This window comes from Clarias gariepinus, chromosome 6 (assembly GCF_024256425.1).
Source record: "Clarias gariepinus isolate MV-2021 ecotype Netherlands chromosome 6, CGAR_prim_01v2, whole genome shotgun sequence".
Taxonomy (NCBI): domain Eukaryota; kingdom Metazoa; phylum Chordata; class Actinopteri; order Siluriformes; family Clariidae; genus Clarias; species Clarias gariepinus.
The window spans coordinates 8,509,301-8,535,348 of NC_071105.1; the positions used below are offsets into that span (position 1 = coordinate 8,509,301).

At 38.3% G+C, this 26,048-nt stretch overlaps 2 protein-coding genes across 5 annotated transcripts in view; both read left to right on the top strand.

Annotated features, from left to right (window-relative positions):
• Positions 1 to 1,091: 1,091 nt before the first annotated feature.
• Positions 1,092 to 16,517, top strand: uap1 (UDP-N-acetylglucosamine pyrophosphorylase 1). Of its 2 annotated transcripts, XM_053499172.1 has the most exons (11): positions 1,092 to 1,230; positions 3,707 to 3,999; positions 4,664 to 4,868; positions 6,162 to 6,337; positions 7,815 to 7,987; positions 11,112 to 11,305; positions 11,645 to 11,785; positions 12,090 to 12,278; positions 13,398 to 13,439; positions 14,537 to 14,603; positions 15,770 to 16,517. In XM_053499172.1, exons 1-11 carry the CDS (start codon positions 1,226 to 1,228, stop codon positions 15,860 to 15,862), a joined length of 1,578 nt encoding a protein of 525 aa, XP_053355147.1. In that variant the 5' UTR covers positions 1,092 to 1,225; the 3' UTR covers positions 15,863 to 16,517. The 2 variants fall into 2 exon arrangements, with proteins under 2 accessions (XP_053355147.1, XP_053355148.1); XM_053499173.1 differs by lacking the exon at positions 13,398 to 13,439.
• A 3,819-nt stretch (positions 16,518 to 20,336) lies between these two features.
• ddr2a (discoidin domain receptor tyrosine kinase 2a) overlaps positions 20,337 to 26,048 on the top strand; it is a 43,575-nt gene continuing 37,863 nt past the window's right edge. For all 3 annotated transcript variants that reach the window (XM_053499404.1, XM_053499405.1, XM_053499406.1), the window contains exon 1: positions 20,337 to 20,486. The gene's annotated coding sequence lies outside the window, so the exon portion shown is untranslated. The remainder of the gene's footprint in view (positions 20,487 to 26,048) is intronic.

Sequence of the window (26,048 nt, forward strand, 5' to 3'; positions counted from 1 at the left end):
GTACCATGTTGTGGACATGACTTACTAGGGTGTGGGTACGAAATAGTATAATGCATGGATATAAGATACTATGTCGTCGCCATGAGGAGAATAAATGTCCAGTGTGAACATGAATGATTGTTGTTTTAAAGTTATACTGTGTGTCAGGGCATAAATAAATCTACTCATACATATATACATATGGTTATGAATGAAATTTTAATAGTGGATCTATTTTTAATAGTGGACATTGCCATTATGCAGGTTGAAAGAAAGCTGGATGCATTTTAGTGTTTATCAGGACTATCCTGAACGAATAATTGAAAGTCAGTGGGGTTGCAAATGAAAAACTCCATGAAATGACATGAGAAAGATATCTTGTGAGAAACCTGATACAATCAGGGAACCTGTACTTATCTTGGTGACGCTGGACTGGGTGATGAATCCATAATCTTTTACAGCTAAATACATATATATATATATATATATATATATATATATATATATATATATATACCTTAATCTATGTTAAAGTGTTAAAACTCATTTGCAAGGAACAATATCAATTAGAAAATACTTCCTTTCTTGTATTATTGCCCAGGGGAAAATAATAATAATAAAAAAAAAAACACACATCTCGTTATCTTGACTGTATCCTTTTAAACAGAAACAAAGCTTTATTTTTTTATTCTGTGGACAAAAAAAAAACTTTAATAATAATAAATTACATATTTATTTGTATTTATTTCAGTAGAATCACAGGCACAAGGTTATAGGATAGTTTAGTTCTTTCAGCTTAGTTCAAAAGCGCTTTATTGGCATGAACGTTAAAAGAAATATATATATATATATATATATTTTAAACAACAACATAAAATACATTGTTGCCAGAGCAATTGAAATTAGTTTCTATTTTGCCTTTGGTGTGTACATATCCCTCTTCCTGGTTCGGTGCTATTGGCTGGGAGTGTCCCTCCTTCCTCTTTGTGACTGGTTAATATTATGAATGCTCATTTCTCAGCCAATCACAAGAGAGGAGGCGGGATTTATTTGTCTTACGGGTGTGGTGATGAAGGCGCTCGTTCTTCGGTGCCACGTCAAGTGACGGAAGCGGGAGGCGGGAGGCGGATTTGCTCGGGGGGTGGAGGCGCTGGAGTAAAACTGATGTAGCTGCGAGTCTGTCGTCAGAAAAGGAAACGAGTTACGAGTGAAAACATCAAGGGACGACATTCTTCTGCAGCTACACATGAGGTAGGAATATTATTTTCTTTGAAATTCATTCGCGGGGCTTGAGAGCACATGGCTTCCTGCAGAACACATGGGTACAGCAGCTACTACTCTAATCTCCCTCTCTCTCTCTCTCTCTGTGTCAGTTCTTCCGTGTTAGGATGTTCTATTAGTGTCTCTTCTACAATCTACAATCCTACAATAGTTATCTATTTGCTGTTTTATCAGTAAGTAAAGCTCCTTATTGAGTGTTAGAGCTGGCTAATCTAATTTAATCTAAACCTTGTAATGTCTTCGCTGAAGCTGTGATTACCTTGTCAACAGGCCACGCCCCCAAGAACAAAATGCCAAAACTCGGCCACGCCCCCTCGATACCAGAATGCCATTGAGTGCCAGTGTAGTTACCTCTCATTCATTCTTATGATAATAATTGTTGTAATTAAAAAAAAAAAAAAAAAGAATGCTGCCATACTGCATCTTTATACCCGGGGAATCCTCAAATCCAGTTTGATTGATGAGAAAAAGTTGATTTTTAAGCTTTTTTTTGTTAATCTGTGATATTTCTTTGCTTGTCTTTTTTGTGGCTCAGGCAAGTTTGTATAGTTGGTTAAAATGAACTAAAATTCAGTTCATCATTTTGCCTAGGTTGAGATAAAAAAAAAGAATATGTCGCTCTATACTGCACAATTCTAAACCCTAGATCAAATTCAAATTTTATTTGTCATACACAGTACGATATGCAGTGAAATACTTAGACAACTGCTCGTGACCTTAAAATAAAAGACTACGAATAGGAAATAAATATGAAAAATAAAATAGAAGGTAAATTTACCTAAGAAAGAATAAAATAAAATATCTGTACAACAAAAATACACAATATAAGAAAATATATGAAGAAATATAGAACAATAAGAAAAACAGCTGTACTAAGTAGTTATAGATTTATGGCATTTTTGTGTGGAATGAAGTTGGATATAAATGGTAATAAAGAATGGTAATGTCCAGGGTTGTACAATCCACATATTTAAAGTGTCTTGTGCGTGCAAATAAGCTTAATAGTGATTTATTTAAAGTGGCTTGTGATAGAGGGATTTAACTAATGACCACGAAGATATGTTTATTTAAAAAAAAAAAAAAAACAGCAAATTAACAATGTTTTTAGGTGGTGCTGTGCTTTTTCAGGAAACGGCATATATATGTTTAAATGTTGAAGATTTATGTAAGAGTGAGAGTAACCCCCATGTCAGCGTTTGTGACAGGAATGCATTCAGGACTGAAGACTTTCGGGTTCCACAGAAACATACAGGCTGCTGCATTGTCGCAATACGTTCAAGAAAGGTGAAAAAAAAATTAAGGCTGGGTCGGGAGGGATGGTTTATAGTGTCTTTACTGTAAGGAGTAATAAAGACCCGACTTAATGTAACTCAAGTAAAACTGGCCGTGTGACAAAATGTGTCCTGAAGGAAGAAGTGAAACTGATTGACGCCTTCAGAAGACTTGCGGTGATGAGACCCTTACACAGAGTAAAGAATTTGAACGGTGATGTGGCCATGATGTGGTTTAAATCCTGACTGATACATTTCATGAATGTTATTTCTATGCACATTAGATTGTTAGTGAACGTTTTTGCTGTGCTAAAACCTTGTCTAAGATCTTGGCGATAAAAGGGAGGTTTAATATGGGGCTATAGTTGGACAACTGATAGGGTCCCTCTTTGTTTTTTCTGCTTTTGTTTCTGTAAAGCTGCTTTGTGACATTAAGTTTGGCTGGGCGTTATTTCCACATTTCCCGTACGGGCCCAAACTCCGATCAGTTCATGGCTCTGGCGTACTAAGAAAACATTCTCACCTTGATGGGATCCAAGCACTAGTGAAACGCTGGGATAAGTGTATTAGTGTAGCAGAGGATTATATGGAGAAATAAAAGAAGTTTTAAATTTCACAACTGTTTCCACAGCTGTTTCCTGTTAAAGTCCTGGTTTGACTTGAACGCCCTCATATGAATGGCTAAACAGTGTAACGTTCATTAAGAAATGCTGATTTTGTTTGTGGTATACAGGAGAATAAAACCTTTCACCATGTGTTGCTATAGAACCAGTAACTCAGTGTTATATTTATTGTGGCGCAATCCATGTTTTTTTTTTTATTCCTTACAACAATGTTTTTATTAATTAATAGCGAGTTATGGTCAAAGCGATCGCATAGAAATTTCAAATATGTGAACACTGTGTATGTGTTAATTCTGCTTGTCTTCTTTAAGGTCTGAATAGCCTCCTGTCTTGCTACTTCTGTCCTTAAACAGCACATCACATAAACACAGCACTTTACTATCATAAAAAACATGGGTCAGGGCAATAAAGGCATGTGCATGCCAAGAACTCAGGACAAACGTTTAACCTTATCAGTGCTTTACTCGTCCTTCATATCCCATATAAAAGGCATCCATATCTGTGTCCGTAGTTCTGTCTTCATAGATATGTCTTCATGTTTTATCCTTGCAGATTTCACCCCGCAAACATGGAGACTGGTAAACTGGCTCAGAGGCTGGCTGAGGCCGGCCAGTCACATCTACTGCAGTTCTGGGACCAGCTGAGTCCTGAGGAACAGGCAGAGCTGGCTCAAGAGCTCCAGGCGATGGATTTCCAGGAGATCAACAAGTTCTTCAAGAGGGCCATGGAGATGTCTGGTCAGACCAAGCAAGAGAAGGTGGACGAGAGGATGGAGCCGGTGCCACGCGAGGTTCTGGGCAGCGTCACGAGAGACAGGGAGTCTCTCAAAGAGTGGGAGAAAGAAGGTAAGAGTTCGCAGTTCCTTTTTGTTGTTGTAGTTGTTGTTGTTGTTGTTTGAACTCTAACTGACTGGTCGTGTTACTGATGAGTTTTGCAGATTGATGAAAAGAAAACAAACAGTGCCTTATGAGGGTTAGTGTGGTTTGGAACTGCACATTTGGGAGGAGAAACATCTGCTTCTAGTTAGTACTGACGCAGTTGCTGTCGTTATTTTTTTATGAGGTCATTCAGCATTGTTTGGGATTTAATCAATCATTTTTTTTTCTACTAAAGTTTATAGTCTAGAGTCACACTGAAGGGGTTCATTTCCCATTTCCCAGCGCGCTGCTGTTGTGTTTGTTGAGTATGAGGAAGGATTAACCCAAAGCTATATTGTATGCTAGAGGTTACACATGGCTAGGTGATGATAAACCTGCCTGCAGTTTATATAAGATAAGTGTGTGATACGTTATCAGGGTGTGCCTTCCTACAATTCAGCACGCAGAGTTCGTAGGAGAAATAAGATGCCTTTAAAGAAACACAGGCCTAAAGATAAGATTACGCCGATGCCTGCTTGAATAAGCTCTACAAAAGGCCATCCTTCATTATTATTATTATTATTTTTTAATAAAGTGAATAAACTCGTTACTAAAACAGAAAAGTAACCAGAGCTCTCGGTCACGTCCGCAGGTCTGAGATGTATAGCCCAGAATAAAGTGGCAGTTCTGCTTCTGGCTGGAGGACAGGGAACCAGACTGGGAGTGGCGTATCCTAAAGGCATGTACGACGTCGGCCTGCCGTCACACAAGACCCTGTTTCAGATCCAGGCTGAGCGCATCCTCCGCCTGGAGCAGCTCGCGAAGAAGCAGTACGGCACCGAGTGCTGCATTCCATGGTGAGGACCATTACATCATCACCACTGAAGTGCTGGAACGCTGCTCAAGATACAATCTCATCCCATTGATTTAGTTACTGTGCAATAATCCACAGTCAAGGAAATACTTATATAATGCTTTAGAGTGTAACGGTATAGCTCAAGAAGGTTTGCGGTTTCTCCACACACACAAAAAAAATATGACATAACATAATATGATATGGCTAGTTTATATAGAATGTGTTTAAAGGTGCCATATTATATTATACAGCGTTTGAACAAAGTTAACCTATGGTGGTAAGAGGAACCCTTTGATGTTTTAGCGTCAGAGCATATTTTCTTGTCTTATAACAGATGCTTGTACCACATGTTACCAAGCATTGACACTGGAGACTCCTTCCAAATAGGCATAATAAAAGTCTCCCCTGGAAAAACACCACTATATTAGCAGTGGCGCATGGTTTCTCTACCAGTGAATTAGCTGTTACTATAGAAACGACACACAACGCAATAAGGAAATAAATCAGCGCCTTGTGACCAATCAGAATCAAGAATTCAAAAACAGAAATTATGTACTGTAGGTATTAGAGATGGGGGGAGGGGTCAAAATGTTTATATAATTTTATTTTTTATTTGCATTTGAGGCGGTAAAAAGCAGTTTGTCTATAATCCTACAGGTGGCGCACTTTAAACTATTCAAAGTTTTTTTTTTTTTTTACAAATTCTGTGGAAAATATAAAATCATAATCGAATCAGCGTCTCGGTATCGTGATAATCGTGTATCAGGTAACCCCTGGTGATCTCTCCTATCCCCTGTACTTCTAAGGGATTGTAAAGTTTTATTAGGGAAAGTTTTAAGCATGCATCTTCGTGCCAGCTTTTATTTCCCTTTATACATTTCCTTTTTTTTCCTTCTTAAAATCCTCCCAGCAGGACGGTTATAAAAATGATGTGGACATTGAATTAAGGCTGACATGTGAGCAGCATGCTGTCCGGGCCTGCCGTGTGGGCTTTTTCCCCCCTGATGATTTCTGAACAGTCCCAGTACCTCATGCCGTCTTACACAAAACAATCTTCTTACGGAAATAAAACTACTCAGTCAGAAGTAGTTAAGCAATTCTGGTATGCTTTGAATGTGGAAACATGTTAAGGATGTTAATGTTAAGGTCTGAAATGTTGTTCCTGAGGGTTTATTAAACACACAGACATACACACACACACACACACACACACACACACACCCTAAAGGTGATCATCATATCAGTACTTAAGTATAATAATGACAGTTTCTGACTTTCTATTATTATTATTTAGGTACATCATGACGAGCGGCAGGACGATGGGCTCCACGGAAAAATTCTTCTCCAAGCACAAATACTTCGGGCTGAAGAAGGAGAACGTTATATTCTTCCAGCAAGGCATGCTTCCTGCCATGGACTTCAACGGCAAGATCATACTCGAAGGCAAAGGCAAACTCTCCATGGCACCAGGTGAACTTTTACTACACTTTAAGTGTATTTGTGAACTAAACTCACAATAAAAAAAAACAAAAAATTTTAAATGGTCCGATGCGTAAGTTTTGCCCCCCCCTGGAATTAATGCGGACTTAATAGACTGTGTTCACCATAGCAGCCTGATGTGATTTAATTAAAGGTAAACAGATTGTCTAAATGCACAAATCAGAGGATTATCAGGTCAGATCTTATTCTGATCACATTACGTATGCGGTCCTACTGTAGATCTGATAAATATCCAGTAAACGGTCATGTGACTTGAATGCGAACGCGCAGATCAGAATCAATTTGGCTTTTTCGTCACGACATCAGTCGCCGCCGCCATCGCCGGGATTTCATATCAGTGCTAGCGATAGCTGCGAAAAGAAAAAAAAAAACAGCTAAATCGAGTATCTTGGCTTTCTTCCTTTTCCTGCACCTCAACAAATCCAGCTGACGAACTGCTTTTTGTCCTCCGGAGCAAAATTCCAAGAGTTATTTATTTATTTATTTATTTTTCTAATAGCACAACTATTATTGGAAATGAATGAGCGGTTGCACGAATGTGATGTGTTTGAACCTAGATAACGTGACCAAAGACATATCGATGAAACGGTAAACGTGCACACGTTCGTCCACATCAGAGTCAAATAAAAGTTATTTGTATTTATCAACCTGAACCGTCATGACATGAGCAAAGAATCTGAATTGAACCATGTGGTGTGTAAAAAGTGAAGGTAGCCATATATTGATTATATATTGATTTATCGTAATATTCGAGCTGGTGCACTCGGTTACTGTGGTTGTGCTGTTATTCAAGTGTTATTAAAACCGGATATTTATACTTAGTGTAAGAAAAAAAAATCTAATAAATAAAAGGACATATTTTACTCCTTATGTTTTCATTTTGACCCTAATTAAGGTGATCTCACTGAGCCTTTTTTGGCCTGCAGATCATTACAGGATGACGTATTACCCAGAGCACCTTTTATACACATAACCGGGCTAAATTTAATGACTAGGAAAAAAGAAAATCATTACAGTTTATTTTGTCATTTGGCAAGAAAGTGAAAATGCAGAGTGTGACTCAGAGACGGATATGAGAGATGATTCATGAGGAATGCACCTGGTTTAGTAACTCCGTCTGTTCTTTACAGAGGTAAAAGGGTGTAGCGTAAATCGCTTGAGGTATCATGTAAAAAAAAAAAAAAAAAAGAAAGAAAAAAAAATGTATTTATATTTCCTAGGTTCCCAAGATTGCATTATTTCTAGATGAATGATGTATTTGAAGTTGAACATAAGACTGTGTAGAGCGTGCAATATAAAGCTGTACTGTACATATGCATGTGGTTTGTGGGTCATTTGCAGCAAACAAGCTGGACAGGAAGCGAAGTATAAATTAGGGAATTGTTTTTGACCTTTCACAAGATGTGCTTGAGATTAAATTGAACCACCCACGCTCTTGTGGTTTCAGACGGCAACGGAGGACTGTACCGAGCGCTGGGCGTGAACAAGATCGTGCAGGACATGGAGAGAAGAGGAATCGGCTACATCCACATCTACTGCGTCGACAACATCCTGGTGAAGGTGGCCGATCCTGCTTTTGTTGGGTTCTGCGTGCATAAGGGAGCAGACTGCGGTGCCAAGGTGAGCGCCCTCACACAGGTCATGCAAGTTCTCCGGGTGTAATTAATCGTCTCTCTAATAAACGCGGTTAATACGGCTGCCATACATTCTGTTCTCGATCTTTAACCTTCCCACCCTGCCGAACAACCGGTGCATGGAGTCGTCGTGGTTGTTTGTTTGGTTTACTCTAAAGCCTTACGCTGTGTAGTTACTCATAAGGAGTGTTCGAGTCAAACCAGGACCTTAATTGCGATGACATTTCTAGTGAATTAAGGCGTTTATACAGTACAGTAAAGCGTCCAAATGGTTCAAACGTTTCAAAGAAGGTTTTGAATGACGATCTGCCCACTGCACTGGTTACCGTGAACGATCAGCAAGTGGAACCCCTGATCCTTAAACAAAAATAATGGATAACACATAGAAAAGACACATCTGTCTGTGGAAAACTGCTCACCAATATCACTTTCACGTTACAGGAACTTGGCTGAGCGTTATCGACACATCTCCCATACCGTTCTGAGCTTCCATTTAAGGAGTTCCTGGGGGGCCAGTGTTTCAATCATATAGCAGGCAGTCCTGAGAAAACTTTCTATCTTGATGAAAGCACTAGTGAGACGCTGAAATAAGTGCATTATTGTAGCAGGGGATTATATAGAGAAATGAAAAAGGAGTTTTAAGCTAATATAAAGTTTTTTTTGCATTCGGTTGGGTTAATGATTTGAACTAAATTTTGAACTGTCGTAACCCCGTAAAGGATATTTGACGCTAATTCGCAGTGCCTTTGAACTTGGCACCGTGCCAGCTTTGTCATTTCGAGGAGAGGTGTGTTCGACATTTTAGTCATCGTCATTGTACACCGGTGAAAGCTCCTGAATGAACCGACTGACCCAGTTCTAATGTGTTCTTATAAAAACAGTCGTAGTTAATGACGCCACAGGAAAGAATGCAAGCGTGATGGTATGGTTTGTAGTCGGTTCATTTCTGCGGTTTCTCCAATCTGGCAACCCTTATTTTATACCACCGTCTCTTTTACTCAATGTTCTGAATATATGTACACGCCTAAACCTAGGGATTTTACATAAAGAGTCTTAATGGTAAGATCGTAATAATTGTCGTATAGTAATTATGGTAACAGTTTATTGTAAGTAATTGGATTGTACCCTCCTCCTCTTCCTCCTGCAACTCCTCCTCCTCATCCTCTCTCAATCAAAAGTGATTGTGATTTGTGCAAGAATTAATTATCCATCAGGACTATAAAGTCATGCATCCATTCCCCAAGCTTGCTAGTGAATGTAAAGCCTGGTCTTTAAAAATAAAAAAACCCTACTCTGCACCCCTTCTAAGGCTCACTAGATGGGGCAGTTTGCTACTAAAATAAGTATTTCTGTGATTTCTAGGATGTTTCTGTGATGGAGTCATTTCTAGGGCTCCTTTCTATCTTTGTCTCATCCGCTTCCTCTTTGCACTTGTCTGATGAAGTTTAGCAGCGGATATAACCTGAAAAAGACATTACCTTAATCCCTTATCCTTCTACATTGTTGACGGTTTAGAAAGAAATACTAGGTAACCAAGACTAGATCTAAAAATAAAGCTGTTTACTGAATAGGACATGAAAAAAGTCCTGAAGGAGAGGATTTCTACTCGGTAGGCTAGAACTTCCCCCTGCTTGGATGTGGACCCAAAATATCTGACTTGTACCCAATTCACACCAAGTGATGAACATCTGTTGGCCAAGGCCTCGAGTTAACGACAAAACATCTGGAGAGAGACGAGCACCCGGGTCCGTGCCTCCATTCGAAATGCTGCAGATCTTCGGTAGAGGTTAAGACCTCGAGCTAATTGTTCAAATGAACAGGAAACGTTCCTCTTAGCGATCCTGAATGTTTCCACATGCCTGCTCCCAGCACAGCTGTGACGAGATTGCTCTAATTAAACCTTCATTAGATTGTGCACCGCCGTCATTTTCACATTCCCTTTCACCACACCGCTCCTGGTTTGTCATCTCGCGGTATCGTGTGGAGGAGCAGCCGCCACGTCAGTGAGCGAGGTTGTGAAAAAAAAAACCTGGCTCGGTGAAAAGAGAAAACAACTCTGTTCGGTGGCTTTGTGGTTTGTACAGATGCGTCAAAGTCGTTCCTACTTGTCAACAAAAAGACAGAAGATCTCGGGAATTATTACAGCGTCTTTTTAATGTTTAGTTTAATGTCCAGGGAGCAGGTTAGAAAAACTGATGATTGATTAATAATGACGTCTTGGCGGAACTGGGTGGAGTTTAGCAGAACTGGGTGGAGTTTAGCAGAACTGGGTGGAGTTTAGCAGAACTGGGTGGAGTTTAGCAGAACTGGGCGGAGTTTAGCAGAGCTGGGCGGAGCTGAGTATGAAGCCAGGGAAGAGTCTGTTGGTGTACGAGTTCATGATATGGTGAAAGTTTGCCAAAAGGAAAATGGGAAAAGATCAGGATTGTATTTTCTTTTCATTTTTAATAAAAAAAATTTTTTTTTTTCATTTCAAATCCAGACATGTTATACATCAAAACGCTAAGGTTTTAAACTCCTTGTCTTTCGTATGACCTCAGCCTTTAATGTAAAGAATGACCTTAAATGACTTTCTTTGTATATTCTCGTGCTAATATTTTTCAAGTGTTTTTGAAATTGCCTTCAAAATCTGGGAAAATAATGATTTTTTATGAGGAATGAGCACAAAACATTACTGTTGACCATCATGTTAAGGTTTCTGGTGAAATAAAAAACATGAATGGCTGTGAAACTTTGCCCAAATTTAAAAGTTTAGAGTTTAACATCCTTGTGAGTCAGACTTAGACTGGTAATTAAACAGCGAGTTTACGACCTGAACCCACCCACCCTTTGTAATGTCGAGCTCGGGGTCTCCTGCTCTGACGCGAACCCATCATCAACCAACAACTTGTAATTTCTGACTCTCAGAAGGATTACGTCTTTTTCTTCTTCTTTTTTCTCTTCTTTTCTTCCATGTTTTTTAACCTTGTTTTAATTTAATGCAGGCTCCAGGCATGAGCAGAACAAGATGGAATTTCTAATCAAAGAACAATGCTCGTTCCACCAGTTTAACCCACTTCGTCCTGCTCCGCGTTCTCACGGCTCACCCCTGGTCGTTTCTCCTTCTGCAGGTGGTGGACAAAACCAACCCGACCGAGGCAGTGGGCGTGGTCTGTAAGGTCGACGGACAGTACCAAGTGGTGGAGTACAGCGAGATCACGATAACGACGGCCCAGAAGCGCGCCGCAGACGGTCGGCTCATGTTCAACGCCGGCAACGTGGCTAATCATTTCTTCTCCCTTCCCTTCCTCAAAGCCGTCGTCAAGTGAGTTGTTTCAGCAGCGCGCTGTACATCGCTCTGTTCCGCTCTTGCTTTTGTTAACGCCACCTGAAATACTACTTTGAGTGAGTGCGAGCTTAAAAATAAATCTGGAGTTTCCAGCCACCTTTTAAACACTGCGCAGGACAGAACGGACTGAAAGTATGAGGTAAAGGCGAGAAAGGAACATCTGCACTTTCAGTCTGGTATTTTAAACCCGTGATGGTTTCTCCAGACCCGCGCTCGCTCTCAGTGTAATTCATATGATATTCTAATAGAAAGAACATGTTTCTCTTTCCCCGTATTTATCTTTCTTTTTCGCCTTTTCGACACTCTGTCTTTCAGCACCCATGAGCCTCAGCTACAGCACCATGTGGCTCGGAAGAAAATCCCCTACGTGGACGCACGAGGCGAGCAGGTCAACCCCGACAAACCCAACGGAATCAAGATGGAAAAATTTGTGTTCGACATCTTCCAGTTTGCCAAGTTAGTGCCTGTTTTTTCTTCCATCAGGTTTTTTTTTTTTCCTCTCTACCCTGTCTGAGTCTAAGAAAAGACTGCTGGGAGAAATGCTTCAGAAACACTCTAGGAAAAACTAACATGCATGTCGACTTCTATACTGTTTCAATAAAAATAGAAACTTCCTGGTTTTGGAGAGTGGAGCGGGCGCAGTACTGCATTGACGCCGCTCACATCTGTAACAGCATCTGTAACATTTCTATGAAGTGGTGTGTTTGAAGTGTACTCCATGCTCCAAGCATCACGTGTCCTGTACGCGTCTGGGTTTCAGGAGGTTCGTGGTGTATGAGGTTTTGAGAGAGGACGAGTTTTCTCCGCTGAAGAATGCAGACAGTCAGGACGGGAAGGACAATCCCACGACCGCACGCCAGTCCCTCATGTCCCTGCACCACCGCTGGATCCTCAACGCAGGCGGACACTTCATCGATGAGAACGGAACCCGCGTGCCTGCTATACCCAGGTGAGCGACAAGCTCTTATTTACACAGAGAGAGCAACAAACATTTTAGACAACAAATAAACAAATACAAATTCTTTGTCCAACAAATAAATAAATACAAGCCTTTTGTACAACAATTTATATAAATAAATACAAGCCAAGATCATTAATAAATACAAAGACAAGATAATTGTCTAGCTAATAAACAAGTATGCAAACATTTTGGACAGCAAATAAACAAATACAGATACTTTAGACAGCAAATAAACTCAAACATATTAGACAGCAAATAAACACAAACATTTTAGACAGCAAATAAACAAATACAAATCCTTTGTTCATTTGTTGTGCAAAAGGCTTGTATTTATTTATTTGTTGGACAAAGACAAGATCATTGTCTAGCTAATAAACAAGTATGCAAACATTTTGGACAGCAAATAAACAAATGCAAACATTTGAGACAGCAAATAAACAAGTATGCAAACATTTTAGACAGCAAATAAACAAATGCATTTTAAACAACAAATAAAACGTACTAATTATTTTTTACAAAATATAACAAATACAAATTCATTGTGCAACAGATAAATTGATAAAAGCCTTTCGAAGATCAAATTTACAAATACGTATTCATTGTCTAGCAAATAAACTAATATACAAACATTGTAGACAACAAATAAACTAATAGATCACATTTTGGATGACAGATTAACAAACACATTTTGGACAATGAACAAGCAAACACAAATATTTTGGACAACAAATAAACAGGTGCAAACATTTTGGATAACAAATAAAATGTACAATTTATACAAAAAAAAACAAATAAATACAAATTCATTGAACAACAAATAAATAGGTACAAACACACCGTACAACAAATAAATACGAACATTTTGGACAACAAACTGAAAAGAAGAATTACATAACCATTGTTGCCACAACCAAACAAATACACGCCTGTTGTACAACAAATAAACAAATAAAAATGTTGCTCAGTGTTCCTCAGGGGCGCGTGCTGTGCTCCGAGGAGGGCATGACGGATCTGAATGCTGCGTTTGCTCTGTGCTCACTGTATGTGCAGTGTTTCACAGCCCAGGACACCCATTTCACACTTTTATTTCCTCTGTAACATTTCTAGACATGGACCAGCAGGGGCGCACACAGCTGATGGCCGCAAGAAGTAACTATTTCTGTGGTTCTATAGTAGTGCATGGTGATGGGGCTTTTCGCTTCTCCCTTACTAGTTTAACAACCAGTAGGCGATAGAGAATCCAGCTCGGGAGGTGGGGAGAGTTCGGCTCTCCCGGTGCGCGGTGAAGGTTGGTATTCTCGGCCTACTGTCCCGCGACTTGTTCTCATGCAGACAGTAGACGCTAACGGGCAGAAGGCCAGGGCGCATGTTGGGGAGAGGGCGCCGGGCATGCTTGGCATACGGTGTTGGCACGGCTCATTCGCTACCATAACAAAATGGTGCAATCTGACTCTTAATCAAGTTCTCTTTCCTAAACTTTTAACCACTTAATGACGGCAAGTGAAAAGAACTCTTGTTTTTGATCACCAGTAGAGTTGGATGACTGGAATTGAATACTTTGGATTATGTGAAATCAGTGTTCTTCTGGTAATCTCTCAAATATCCACGGGTGGACAGATCATTAGTTCGAGCTCATTATAAGCAAATTACATGCTTTTTTTTTTAAGTAGTAGGAGTAGAAGGTAAGCAGGTTCATTAGGATGCCGATGAAAAAAGAAAGCTACGCCCTAATGCCTGATATCAAACAAAACTCCTTTAAGATGTTTTTTGTGTGTTTAAAACTCCAACTGATTAAAATTCTTTGGAACATACTACATTTTTTTTTCCTACTTTAAATGTGGAAAATAAGTAGATGTGGAAAGATATACAGTCTATGGTACTGTAAGTGCAGCAGAAAAAGAAACTGTTGCACAACGTGAATTCTAGACCAACAAGCAAAAAAACCAAAAACAAAACAGGGCTCTCAAACCATCATGAACACCACAACTCGTACAGTAGCTTGTTAGTTGTTAGTGCTTAGACTTTGCTAGTGCTTGATTGGATCACATCAGATAGGACAGCGTACTGTGTTTTGAACGAATGTTTTGTCCACCCGTAATACTGCAATGGGCTTCCTGATAACCAACCCTTTTATAGACGGCCTGAACAGATCTCCGTGATTCCTTCACCTATTTACTTACTAAACTTTGTTTTTCTTCTTCTTTTACTTTAATTTAAATGATTTTAATGCTCCGTTTTTTTTACAGTCTGAAGGATGGAACTGACCTGCCAATCAAATGTGAGATCTCTCCACTCGTGTCCTATGGAGGAGAGGTAAAAAAAATATCATTATATACTAATTTATTATAAACAGAGTGATGAAGCTTAGATTTTACACAGTGAAATGCTTGAAGGGTTTAGAACACCTCGAGCTGCCGAAACCCGGGGTCGAACCAGGGACCTTTAGATCTTCAGTCTATCACTCGCCCAACTGAGCTATTTCGGCACGATAAAATAAATAAATGAATAAAAAGTTATCGCATAAGAATTAGGCTTTTGTTAACCCCTTAAATGCCAGATTTATCAGTTAGTGAATGAATACAAATATTAATTAAATGTTTTTTTGTGGCCTGGATAAAAATGGAAGGATTGTGCCTGGATGGCGAGAACCATCTCAAATTGAAATACTTGATTGAAGTTACTGATTGGAAGGTCAAGCCGCAGCTCCACCAGGTTGGCACTCGAGCAAGGCCCTTAACCCTGTCTGCTCCAGGGCCGCCATATAATGACCGAACCTGCGCTCTGACCTCAGCCTTTAACAACAAAAAGCTGAGATATACTGCAGAAAGAATAAAGAATTTCACTCTGCAGTAATGTTTATGTCAGAATAAAGTCTGAACTAAATCTCACACACACACTACCTGGCCAAGAAACATTGCACACTCAATGATTTATATATTTATTATCATTATTATCGAGAAGGAGATCATATTAACAGGACACAAACATTTACATTTTAATTGGACCAGAAAATCCTTATTTTTATATAGGCTAGTAGTCTGTAAAAAATAAATATATATAAATCTCTGTACTTTAATCAATTATTATTATTATAATTAATCAATAATTTATTTACAGGATAAACACGTTTTAATTGTATATTTTCTAATGGTATCTTTTTTTTTTTCAATAAATATTCAATATTTAATGTCCGTAGTGTTAGCAATGACAGGTATATGATGGGCCTATGTTACCATGGTAACGCAGGGAGGAAGTGACATCAGCGCTGGTGACTTCACAGGGTGTCCCTAATGTTGGAGTTTATTCAAGGGAAGTTTCCATCACTGATATTAGGGAGCACCCTGTGAAGGACGTACTCACATCAGTCCACAGTCACCGTCCGTCAGTCAGTCTAGGTGCATCATGGGAGTTTCAGGGTTTTAAATCTGTGCAAGTCACTAACAGTGAACTATCTTTTTTTTTGTTTTGTTTGTGCGCAGGGACTGGAGACACTGGTGCAGGGTAAAGATTTCCACCCAGCCTTGGTCATTGATGAGACTGGAATCCATGAACACGTGAAAAACGGAATCTAAGCTGCATGCAAACCAATAGAGAAGCCGTTTACCCCTCCTGCCTCCCTCTTCCTATCAGGCTGGGAGGAAATGTGACATTCTAGTGCAATAAAATGAAGGAACGAGGTCTTCACTGGCCTCCTGTAATCCAAAACAATCTATTTATTTTGCAAAACCTATTTTTATATGAATGCTTGTTTTGTTTTTTCCTAGAATGTGAACGTGCATGCTAGTCGTTGTTCATACGTAATTTATACGAATGTGTTTACTATGAATGAAAGAATGAATGTCATGTCGTATAATCGAATCAAAAATGGTACATGGGTTAATGTTGATGTTTGGCACCAGGGCCTTTTTTTTTTTTTATCCAACAATCATTCATACTGTGTAACAGGTAGAAATTCCTCAGGACAATAAGACATTCAAATTCACTAGCGGATGCTCGCTATACCACATTCTACACCTTCTGTCTGTTTTTTGTTTGTTTGATGCTCTGCACTCTGGACCTACACACGATCCATAGAGTTAATGAAGATAAATGAAGATTTTAATAAACAAATCATACAGAACTGAGGCGATTCAAAGTTCTAAGAGAGATACTGTAATAATGTGGTCGAAATTTTCAACAATAATTAAAAAAAAAAAAGAATAAATACTCTCTGAACACTTTATGAAATGACTTCCTGTCTTCATTTGTGCAAATCGTATACAACGTCCTGAAAATAACACTCGAGAGCGAGCGAGCAAGAGAGTGTGTGTGTGTGTGCATGCTGGTTCATTTCTATTAAGTGAATCTTTTTCTGTCCTTAGTCCGATGGGCTTTACATTTGTTATTTATCTCTCTCTCTCCATCAGCCCACTCTTTAACAAAAAGTCCACAGTACAATAAGGTGTATTCCTGCCTATAATAGCAGTGAACTTAAAACCGGGTGGGTCCTGGAGCAAATCCCAGGAGACGAGGCGGGGTGCACCTTGCTTTGATGGAACTACAGGACGAAATTTTTTTTTTAGATATGATATATATTATATATGATATAACATTTTCTTGCATGACCCCTTTTCCTACTATGTATTTGGTATACTTTAGTAACCATGATAAAACATAGGGATGATATAATATTGTGCCATGACATGTGTCATTTCACATCATGCCATGTCAAATTTTCACCAAATACCCAAAGTGGATTACAAAGAATTACTAACAATATGTTATACAAGATAATATAATAAGTATAACATGATGATACACCCCATCACACCTAGCGGTTCTGGGATATGTACTGTTATTTCCCTGAAGAGATGGGAATAAAATACAGTGTACGACAGTTTAGACCTTGTGACAACATTTGACTAGTTCCAACTAGTGATGGGTCATTCATGAACAATTCGATCTTTAACATGACTCAGAAGAACGTGTAGTCTTAGAGAGTGATTTGTTCATTTTCTACTGAGTTCGCATGTGCAAATCATCACTAACCCTCCATAAGTTCTGTATAGGAAACAGAAACCAGGAGTTACCTTTGAGTCTTAGGTCTGAGCCGTTCGTTCTTTTGTCACGTGACTCCCATAGACGCTATACGGTGCAATGGACTCAAAAGAATGAACGACTCGGACTAGAAGATATGAGAGTTGAGCTGCTCATACTGTTTATCATAATATGTCCTTGGCTGCATTGTAAAATGTTCATTACTGTAACTATAGCCAAAACTAGCGTATGTCTGCTTTTTAACAAAAAGTGGCTGAAAATAAATTAAAGGTTGAGTGTAGACCTTCACTAGTTAGTAATATTAGTAATTACATCAGTAGAAAGTCTTGACAAAAATTGTAAAACAAATGGTGTGTGTGTGTTTGTGTGTGTGTGCACGTAGGTGTTTGACAGGTATGATTTTTTTTGCATATGAGCCTGACTGTGGCTCAGTGGAATAAGATTTTCCAGCCCGGGTTTATGAGGGAGGTTATGATTGGCCGGTGATTACATAACCACCACCACCACCACCACACTACAGCCATTTCGGAAAAGTGCACCCATAGACCGTCTCTCTCTCTCTCTGTCTCTCTGTCTTTGCTTCTGTCTCCTTCACCTTCCCTTTTCCTCTCCGTCTTTGCTCTTCTCTTGCAGTCATTCTTATAGCTCATATTCTCAAACTTATTATGTGTAATTAGAAAGCTCTGTTATATTCTTGATTCTAATTGGTGAAAAGCTGTGCATAAATTATATCCAGTATAAATATTTTTTTTCTTTTTGGAGCCTATCCAGGGGAGACTTACATAGGGCATGAGTTGGGGTGCACCATAGGTGAGGTACCAATTTACAGGAACACCAATTAACCTAATGTTCATGTCTTTAGACTGTGCGAAGAAACCGGAGTACCAGGAGGAAACCCTCTAGATTACTAATCAGCTGGTTGGTAGTTCAAGCCCTTTGGGAGTTCGAAAAAGACCCTTAACCGTGACTGCTCCTGGAGCACCATATGGGTGACAAATAAATTCATCCTCAGCCTTTGCCTTCATAGCTCTTTGAGGTAGAGCCTGGTTAGTAGGGTAAAGGTGGTTACCTGGCATCATGAGTAATTACTGATGAATAAAATATTTACATCTGCACTTTTAAGTTCTGATAATATTTTCTCATTTTACAAATTAATTTCCATCACAGAGTATGAATCTCAAAAAAAAAAAAAAAATCAAACCAAAACAAAAATGTTCCATATAATTGGACAAGAACCCCCTTTTTTTTTGTTTATCAATTTTCAGGGGTTGCAACTAAAGATCTCAAGTTGCCCTTTATGACCGTACCTTTATGACCGTTCCACACTTTGGAACAGCACTAGGGGTTTACTGGCTGGTACAACCCACCAATGGCTGACAGTGGTCCCCTGATCAGGAATGGAACCCAGGCCGCGGTAGTGAGAGCACCACGTGCTAACCAATATACCACAATGGAACCAGACCATTTAGGAAGCTATAAAACCTTAACTGTGCACAAGCGAATATCCAACTAAGAGATGGTACATGGCTGTTGTCATTGTGATTGACAAAGGAAAGACAAAAACAAAAAGGTTCCACCAGAAATCTTTTCATTGTTAATAAACACTTAATTATTATTCGTTTATTATAAGGCTTGGATTATTGCCCTATGTATAAGACTAATAGAACACTTTAGGGCATGCCGCTTTCGGTAAATAATCAACTTTTTGTTACACTGATTTTTCGTACAGCATGCGACAGTTTACATGATGTGGTGTAAGAGACAAAAAGCGTCCACTGAGCTGCATACCTGTGGGCAAATGCCTTGTTAATGAACCTCCATTTCTGCTCCAACAAGCTGATTAAATGTTCAGACTTTGACGTAACTGCGCGAATGAAATCTATGAACCCAACATAACTCACATTCAGTTCAGCCAGTTGGTGGTGATGATGTAATGATGCGGGGAATGTCTTGTTGGCACACAATAGGTATCTTAGATCAGCGGAAATAGACCAGGATGTTTTAAACTAATAGGAAGGCTACAGTTGTTTTTAAATAATCAATTTGTACAGCCACAGTAAGCAGAAAAGCATCTCAGAATGCTCGAGTGGGTCCAGAACCACTGAAACTGGACTGTTGAAGAATGGGCAATGCTACATTATCTAGAGCAACTTTTATCTCATTAAACATCTGGGCAACTTGTTGGCGGTGGGGTTCAAACTTAAGACCTTCCAGACTGTAGTTCCATGCCTTAACCACTGAGCTTTCCCCTAGTAGAAGGTTCCCGACATTTTCAGAAATCCAGATGTAGATTTAGATCCACTTTAATGATCATTCCATTTATCCATCCATCCAGAAACCTCCAAAAAGGGACCGTAGAGGCCAGTGGTGACCATCGTATTTATTCCCATTTTTTATGACCGTGGTAGGACCATGGGTTAACATTCACACACAATTTGGGAACGACAAACTCCATGCACACAGATCTGACACGGGAATCGAACGCAGGACCTGGAGATGCAAGGCAACAGTACTAACCACTAAGCCACCATGCCACCTTTAATGATCATTGACAATTCAATTGAATTGAAAATATGATTGGAAAGAAAATACAGTATTAATTTTCTCTTTTTTTATTCTTACACTAAATCCATCCAGTTTTTTTATGTAGAAGCACGGCTAAACTTCCACAGCATAGCAGCGACGACTGAGAGGCGAAACTGGAAGGAATTCACAGCCCTCCCTACTGTTCTCTGTAAACACTTTGTGCATTGAGAGTTATGCTCTTTTCAGTATTTGCTTAAACCATCAAAATACAGTCAGGGAAAAAAAAAGTTCTGTGATTGGCCACCGGAGTCAGACTTAATTGAAACCTTCTGTATAGCATAAGGAATTCTGGGACTTTGGCGAGTACCCAAGAATCCTCAGAATGTTAGTTTTCCCCTCTCTCTCGCTCTCTCTCTCTTTCTCTCTCTCTCTCTTTGTCTGTCTCTCTCCTGCTTTTTCTCCCTCCTGTCTCTCACTCTTGAGTTGTCTTACATCAGCTCAGTGTGCCTGGATATGAAGTCCAAGTGAGAGAAAGGAACAGTTGGGATTTTACTTCGCTTTTCTTTCTCACTGGCTGGAATTAACATCTCACCGGACAAATGGTTTAAGAGAAGCAGGATTAACGCAAAAAAAGTAAGTTTGAATAAAGTCTTGAAAAAGTTTTTTTTTTGTTTTATGTTTATTTTTCTTGTGCAAAACTGGGATTTCCATTGCATTTGATTAGTGCCAATAAAAAAAAAAGAATTTAGTTTTGTATTCTTTTTTTTTGTTTGTTTATTCTTGACTACAGAAATTCTTTTTTTTCCTTTTGCATTGTTTTTGCCTTTCGTTCACACTGAGCCGCTTCTCTGGACGAAATGCTGATTGCATGGCAGGCTAAAATAGTGGATAACAGAGCAAACTCATACTCGATTGACACCGCATCCTGACACAATGCAAACTTAATACAAATAAGGAACGCTTATCTGAGAACGTTGAATCCAACTCAAACTTTTGAGTAATGAAGTGCTTTATAGTGCTTTTGATTGCTTTTCTTTACAGACTGTTACATAACCTTAGTGATGTCACACACAAAGCAACTGCGAATCCAACCGTTTGATGCAAATGTTCATTTTTATCCTCCATTCTCAGGACATTTTTCAGATTTTTCATCATTGCAATAATTATACAGTGTGCTTTAAGAGATGTTTTGGGAAAACTTGGAAGGATAGATTTCGACGAGAGGAGCTACCCTTTGTTGTTTTTGTATCTCAAAACCCCTGTAAAAGATTTACCAATTTAAATTTAAGCTTTTAAACTGAATTAGAAAATTCGATACTTAGATCAGGTAGTAAAATTGATTGTCACGCTGCAAAATGTTCAACATAGACAGGAAATATAACTTATTTAAATAATAAATACAGAAATTCTTGGGAATTTAATTTCCAATGTAGTAATTTATCAATTACTTTAAACAGATTTATCCTAAAAAATAAAAAAAAACATTTTAGGTGTGATTATTCTTATTTTGGAGACTATTTTTGGAGACTGGTTATTTTTGAAAAGATACAAAATTCATACTTTTTAAGAAAAGTTCAAATCAAGGTTTATACTTAAAAATGTTTAAAAACGTCTGCCGGATGTACTGTATAACAAAAAGTTTCCTTAACCATAGATAGACCTTCTTGAAGAACTATATCTGTAAAGCTTATGTCCTATAGCACAAAGTACATGCTGTTTAGGAAATGAGAGGAAAAGTTTAAATAAATATCTAAATTATATTTAAAAAAACAACCATATTTCATATAATTACATATAAACATATTATAATTCTAATATATGGAGCTGCTTTTATGAGGGTAGAATTTTATTTTTATTTTTACAGTAGGTGTCCTTTAATCATAGCACAACCTAGTTTCACTAAGACACATCATTTATATTTGACTGTTATATAGTGGTCTTTAACCTACTTGCCAACAGAAACCATAGCTGAAATAACCTTAGCTGACTCATGACCCTTCTTTGCCATCATCAGTTTTCTTAGGTCACTACTGGTGAATTCTTTTGAAAGCACTTTTAAATTGGGACTGTGAAAAATCCTAATTATATATATGTCAAGAATGCTTAGGAATGAATATATATATATAAATTAATGGTTCTATGCAAGTATAATATTAATAATAATAAGAAGAAGAAGAAGAAGAAGAACCACTACAGGGTTGTCTTTTCAGTGCTTGAACCCCTTAATATTATAGTTATATATCTGTTAGTTTTCTACAGAGCACTGCTGAACACATCGTCTTGTTTCATGCACGTGTTTTGAATATTTAATGTTTTGATCAACCATTTGGTAGAATACTTTAAGTGTTAAACCTAATCTAATTGAGACATCTGTACCACTCGGTTGAGGTACGCTGTGCTAAAAAGGTAACAGATGTGGCTGCTTCTTTAAATAGTACGGATTTTGAATTACTTCAAAGCATACCATAATAAATGACTGGAATCTAATGACCAAAAACATTTGTGCTGTTGAGTCTGAATGGGCATTTTATGTGACTTTTTATGTGACTCTCTCTTTTTTTTTTGGAAACTTTTACCATAAAGTGATATCTCAACCATTTGGAAGAGATATACAGTAAGAAACAACAACAACAAAAACTATGGGGTCTGTTAAAACAAGAGAGAAAGAAAGAAATTACTGACCTTTTTAATAAAACATTTTCCACAAAACCAGAACGCTCCCTGACTGTGACATGGTGTTCACGCTTGTTTGTATTAGACATAGTTCATGACCTGACTACTGGCCATATCACTGCAGTTTCGTAAACCTTCACAGTTTAAGAAGGTTGTTACATAAGGTTCGGACTATTCTCAAAAGGTTGTAACACAACATAAACAACAATGCATAAATGTTTATCTACAATATTTCACATTTTATAGTTGTGCATATAAAGTTAGTGTAGTGAGCGGAATATATATTTTTCCACTCCAACTCCAGATTCTTGAGGCTGCGCAAGATACTTTGAGTGTATCCCTCTGAACAATAAGGTACGGTATTATCATATGGGATCATGGACATGTCATTTTGGGTTAGGAGCACGAGCCTCTTGGGCGAGAGCTCAGTCAGGAATGACTGGAAATCATAGACGTCTGTAATTTGCATTTGAGATTCGAAACAGCTGAGGGTCTCTTTCTTCATTTCCTTCTCTCGTCGCTCTCCATCTGTGAAATCCATTTGGTATTCATTTAGGCGAATTTAGAGGACAGAGATGCGGTCCCTGTCTTAACAACAAGTTGTTTGGTGTGTATAAATAGCAGCATGTTGAACGCATGGATGAAGAAAATATCAGGTTTGTGTTATCCTCCACCCAGCTTTAACAAACTCCTACTTCAATACCTTAGCAGAGGGAGTGTACATTTTTGTTCCCTGGAATGGTGTTTGGTTGGAAATGTGCCTCACATGTCTAACAGATTCGCATTACCAGTTAATGCTTCTACCTTTAAGAAGAAAATGTAAAATAGGGATATGGGATCTACACTCACTGCCTTTTTAATACCTTATTAACATCAATCCATCCGTCCAGTAGGAACCTCAGTAGTCCAATGGTAACCATGGTATTGATTCATATTTTTAATGTGACCTCAGGTCAACTTTCACACACGCTAATGGGAACGCCAATTAGCCTAACCTGCATGTCTTGGACCTGAAAATACAAACCCCATACACACAAACCCTGAGGCGGGAATTAAACCCGGACCCTGGAGGTGCAAGGCGCCGGTGCTAACCCCTAAGCTACCGTGCCGCCACCATATTAATATGCACAGCAGTATTCAGACTTGGGACGTTACCACACACTTTGGTTACTTGATCAACTGCATGGAAGAATGTACTGTAGTTTGCCTAAAACCCAAACATGTCTCAGTTATGCAAGATTCTGGCCTTGGACCTTGCACTGTTTGTCAGTTTGCCAAAGTTCATTTTTTTTTAAACAGTAAATACAATTTAAAAAACAGTGAAATGTCATATGAGGACTAAATAACATACACAAATATGATGCTTATTTAATTAAACATATTGTCCACAGATGAAGTGCTTGTTTTTAAAGGCAGTGGTGTAGATACTATTCAAAGCCCTTCAAATATGAAAATACAATATCTACTGTAGCAACCAACGATACAAGGTATAAACCACATAAAGTCAACTGTCCGAATGATCTTAATGGAAAAGCCAGAAATATAACATATGTGTACATTGAGTCGGAATACTGTACATCTTTAGGCCTACAACTTTTCCAGCGTGAATACTGGCATAAACTCCAACTTAGGACATGCAGGTTAAATCTGAGACCCGTAACTATGATTGTGACATACAATACTGTAATTAATACGTTTACAGTTGGTGGGGTAAAACTGCTTAGTCATATTTATTACAATAAACAGTACATGGTACAGTATTTATTAAATTATTTAAGTATGTTATGTAATTCCAGAAAAATGAAAATAAATAAATAAATAAAAATCAAGATATACAGAATAATAACCATGGAACATTTGTAATTATATTGCATTCATGTCGTATCCAGTATATATGACATGCTAGTAGGTTTTTATTCATCAGAAAGTTACTGACACCAGTAAGTTTTTTAATTTGCGCATAATTTTTATAATTTTTTTTTTTAGAAGAGATACGACTCCACAGCCGGAGGCACAGAGAGAGCTGATTGGCCGAGCTCTCTCAGGGGGGCGGGATGAGAGGTACTCGCGCTCCCACATTAATCACGGCTCTACAGCCAATCAGGGGCGTCTGTGAGCTCGCGCACGCGGAAGGAGCGGCTAGCGGTTTCTTTCAAGTGTGTTACTCCGCCACTAACGTTTTTTTTTTTTTTTTTAATTGAAAATTTGCTCAGAAATACAAATGTAACAGAACACATATTAAGGCAAAGATCCAGGGGTTCAAGGATAGCCAAACAGTACACAGTAATAAATAAATCACATAACTAACATAATTTTTCCTCACAACATAAATAATCAGATACAAATTATATAAAAACATCAAAAAGCGAGCATACATTTAAGGTTTTAATTGCCTTTTTGTTATTGGAGGTAGATAAAGATTTAATATAGATTTTAATATCTTCTTGAAAATAAGAAAAATTCGGGGTAATTTTCATAACTTTGCATTTGTGGATAAAAAATTTTGCAAGCAAAATAATTAAATTGCAGAGAAAGTAAATATCTCCATATTTCTTCTCAAAAGTGAAAATTCCAAACAGAACATCCTTAAAGAAAAGCTCAAAGTCGTTGTGTATGAAATTAACAATGAACTGGCAAATTTCTTGCCAAAGTTTTCTTGTATAAACACAATGCCAGAAAAGATGCAAGACAGTCTCTGGTTGCGAGTTACAAAAAGTACAGTTCACATCTATGCTTAAATTGAATTTTGACATAATAAAGGTTTTAACAGGATAGTACTGATGAACAAGCTTAAAAGAGATTTCTTTAACCTTATTTACCAATAAATATCTGTTAGGAAGCGTCCAAACCTTTTCCCACAAAATATTTTCCACTGATCTATTCCATTTTGAGACAGCTGAAGGAGTGGACACCAAGTCATTAAGAAAAAGACAGCGAATATTTCTGTTATTTTTCAAAGTAGATTTAAAGCATATCCCACCTACATATGTGTCAACTGGGTCTGGGAGAGGCATTTCAGAACTTATCAAAGCACTGTTATAGCCCTTAAATAACATAGTTACACCATTCGGAATAGCACCAAACACAGTGAAAAACTCTTTTGGAGTAACAGGAAAATTATAGTGAGAAAGAAATTCTTGATAAGTAAACAAGTAACCATTCTGATGGAATAATTGACTAACCCGATTGATACCGTTCTTAAACCAGTTCTCAAAAAATAGGGATTTATGTTTATAACATATATTCTTATTATTCCAAATGAAGTAGCTAGTTGGAGAAAAATTGTGTTTGAAAATCATAGACCATGCTAAGAGTGCTTGTTTGTGGAAATTAGAAAGAGCTATAGGGACTCCGCCACTAACGAGCGAGCAGTTCGAAAAGATGCGGTCGGCTGACGTCACGCGGTTCGGAGGAAACACGTGATAGTCTTCGCCCTCCCGGCTGAATGGTAGTAGTAGCCTTAATGTGGGAGCCCCCTAGTGACGGGGAGGAATTGGCCACGACTAAATTAGGGGAGAAAAT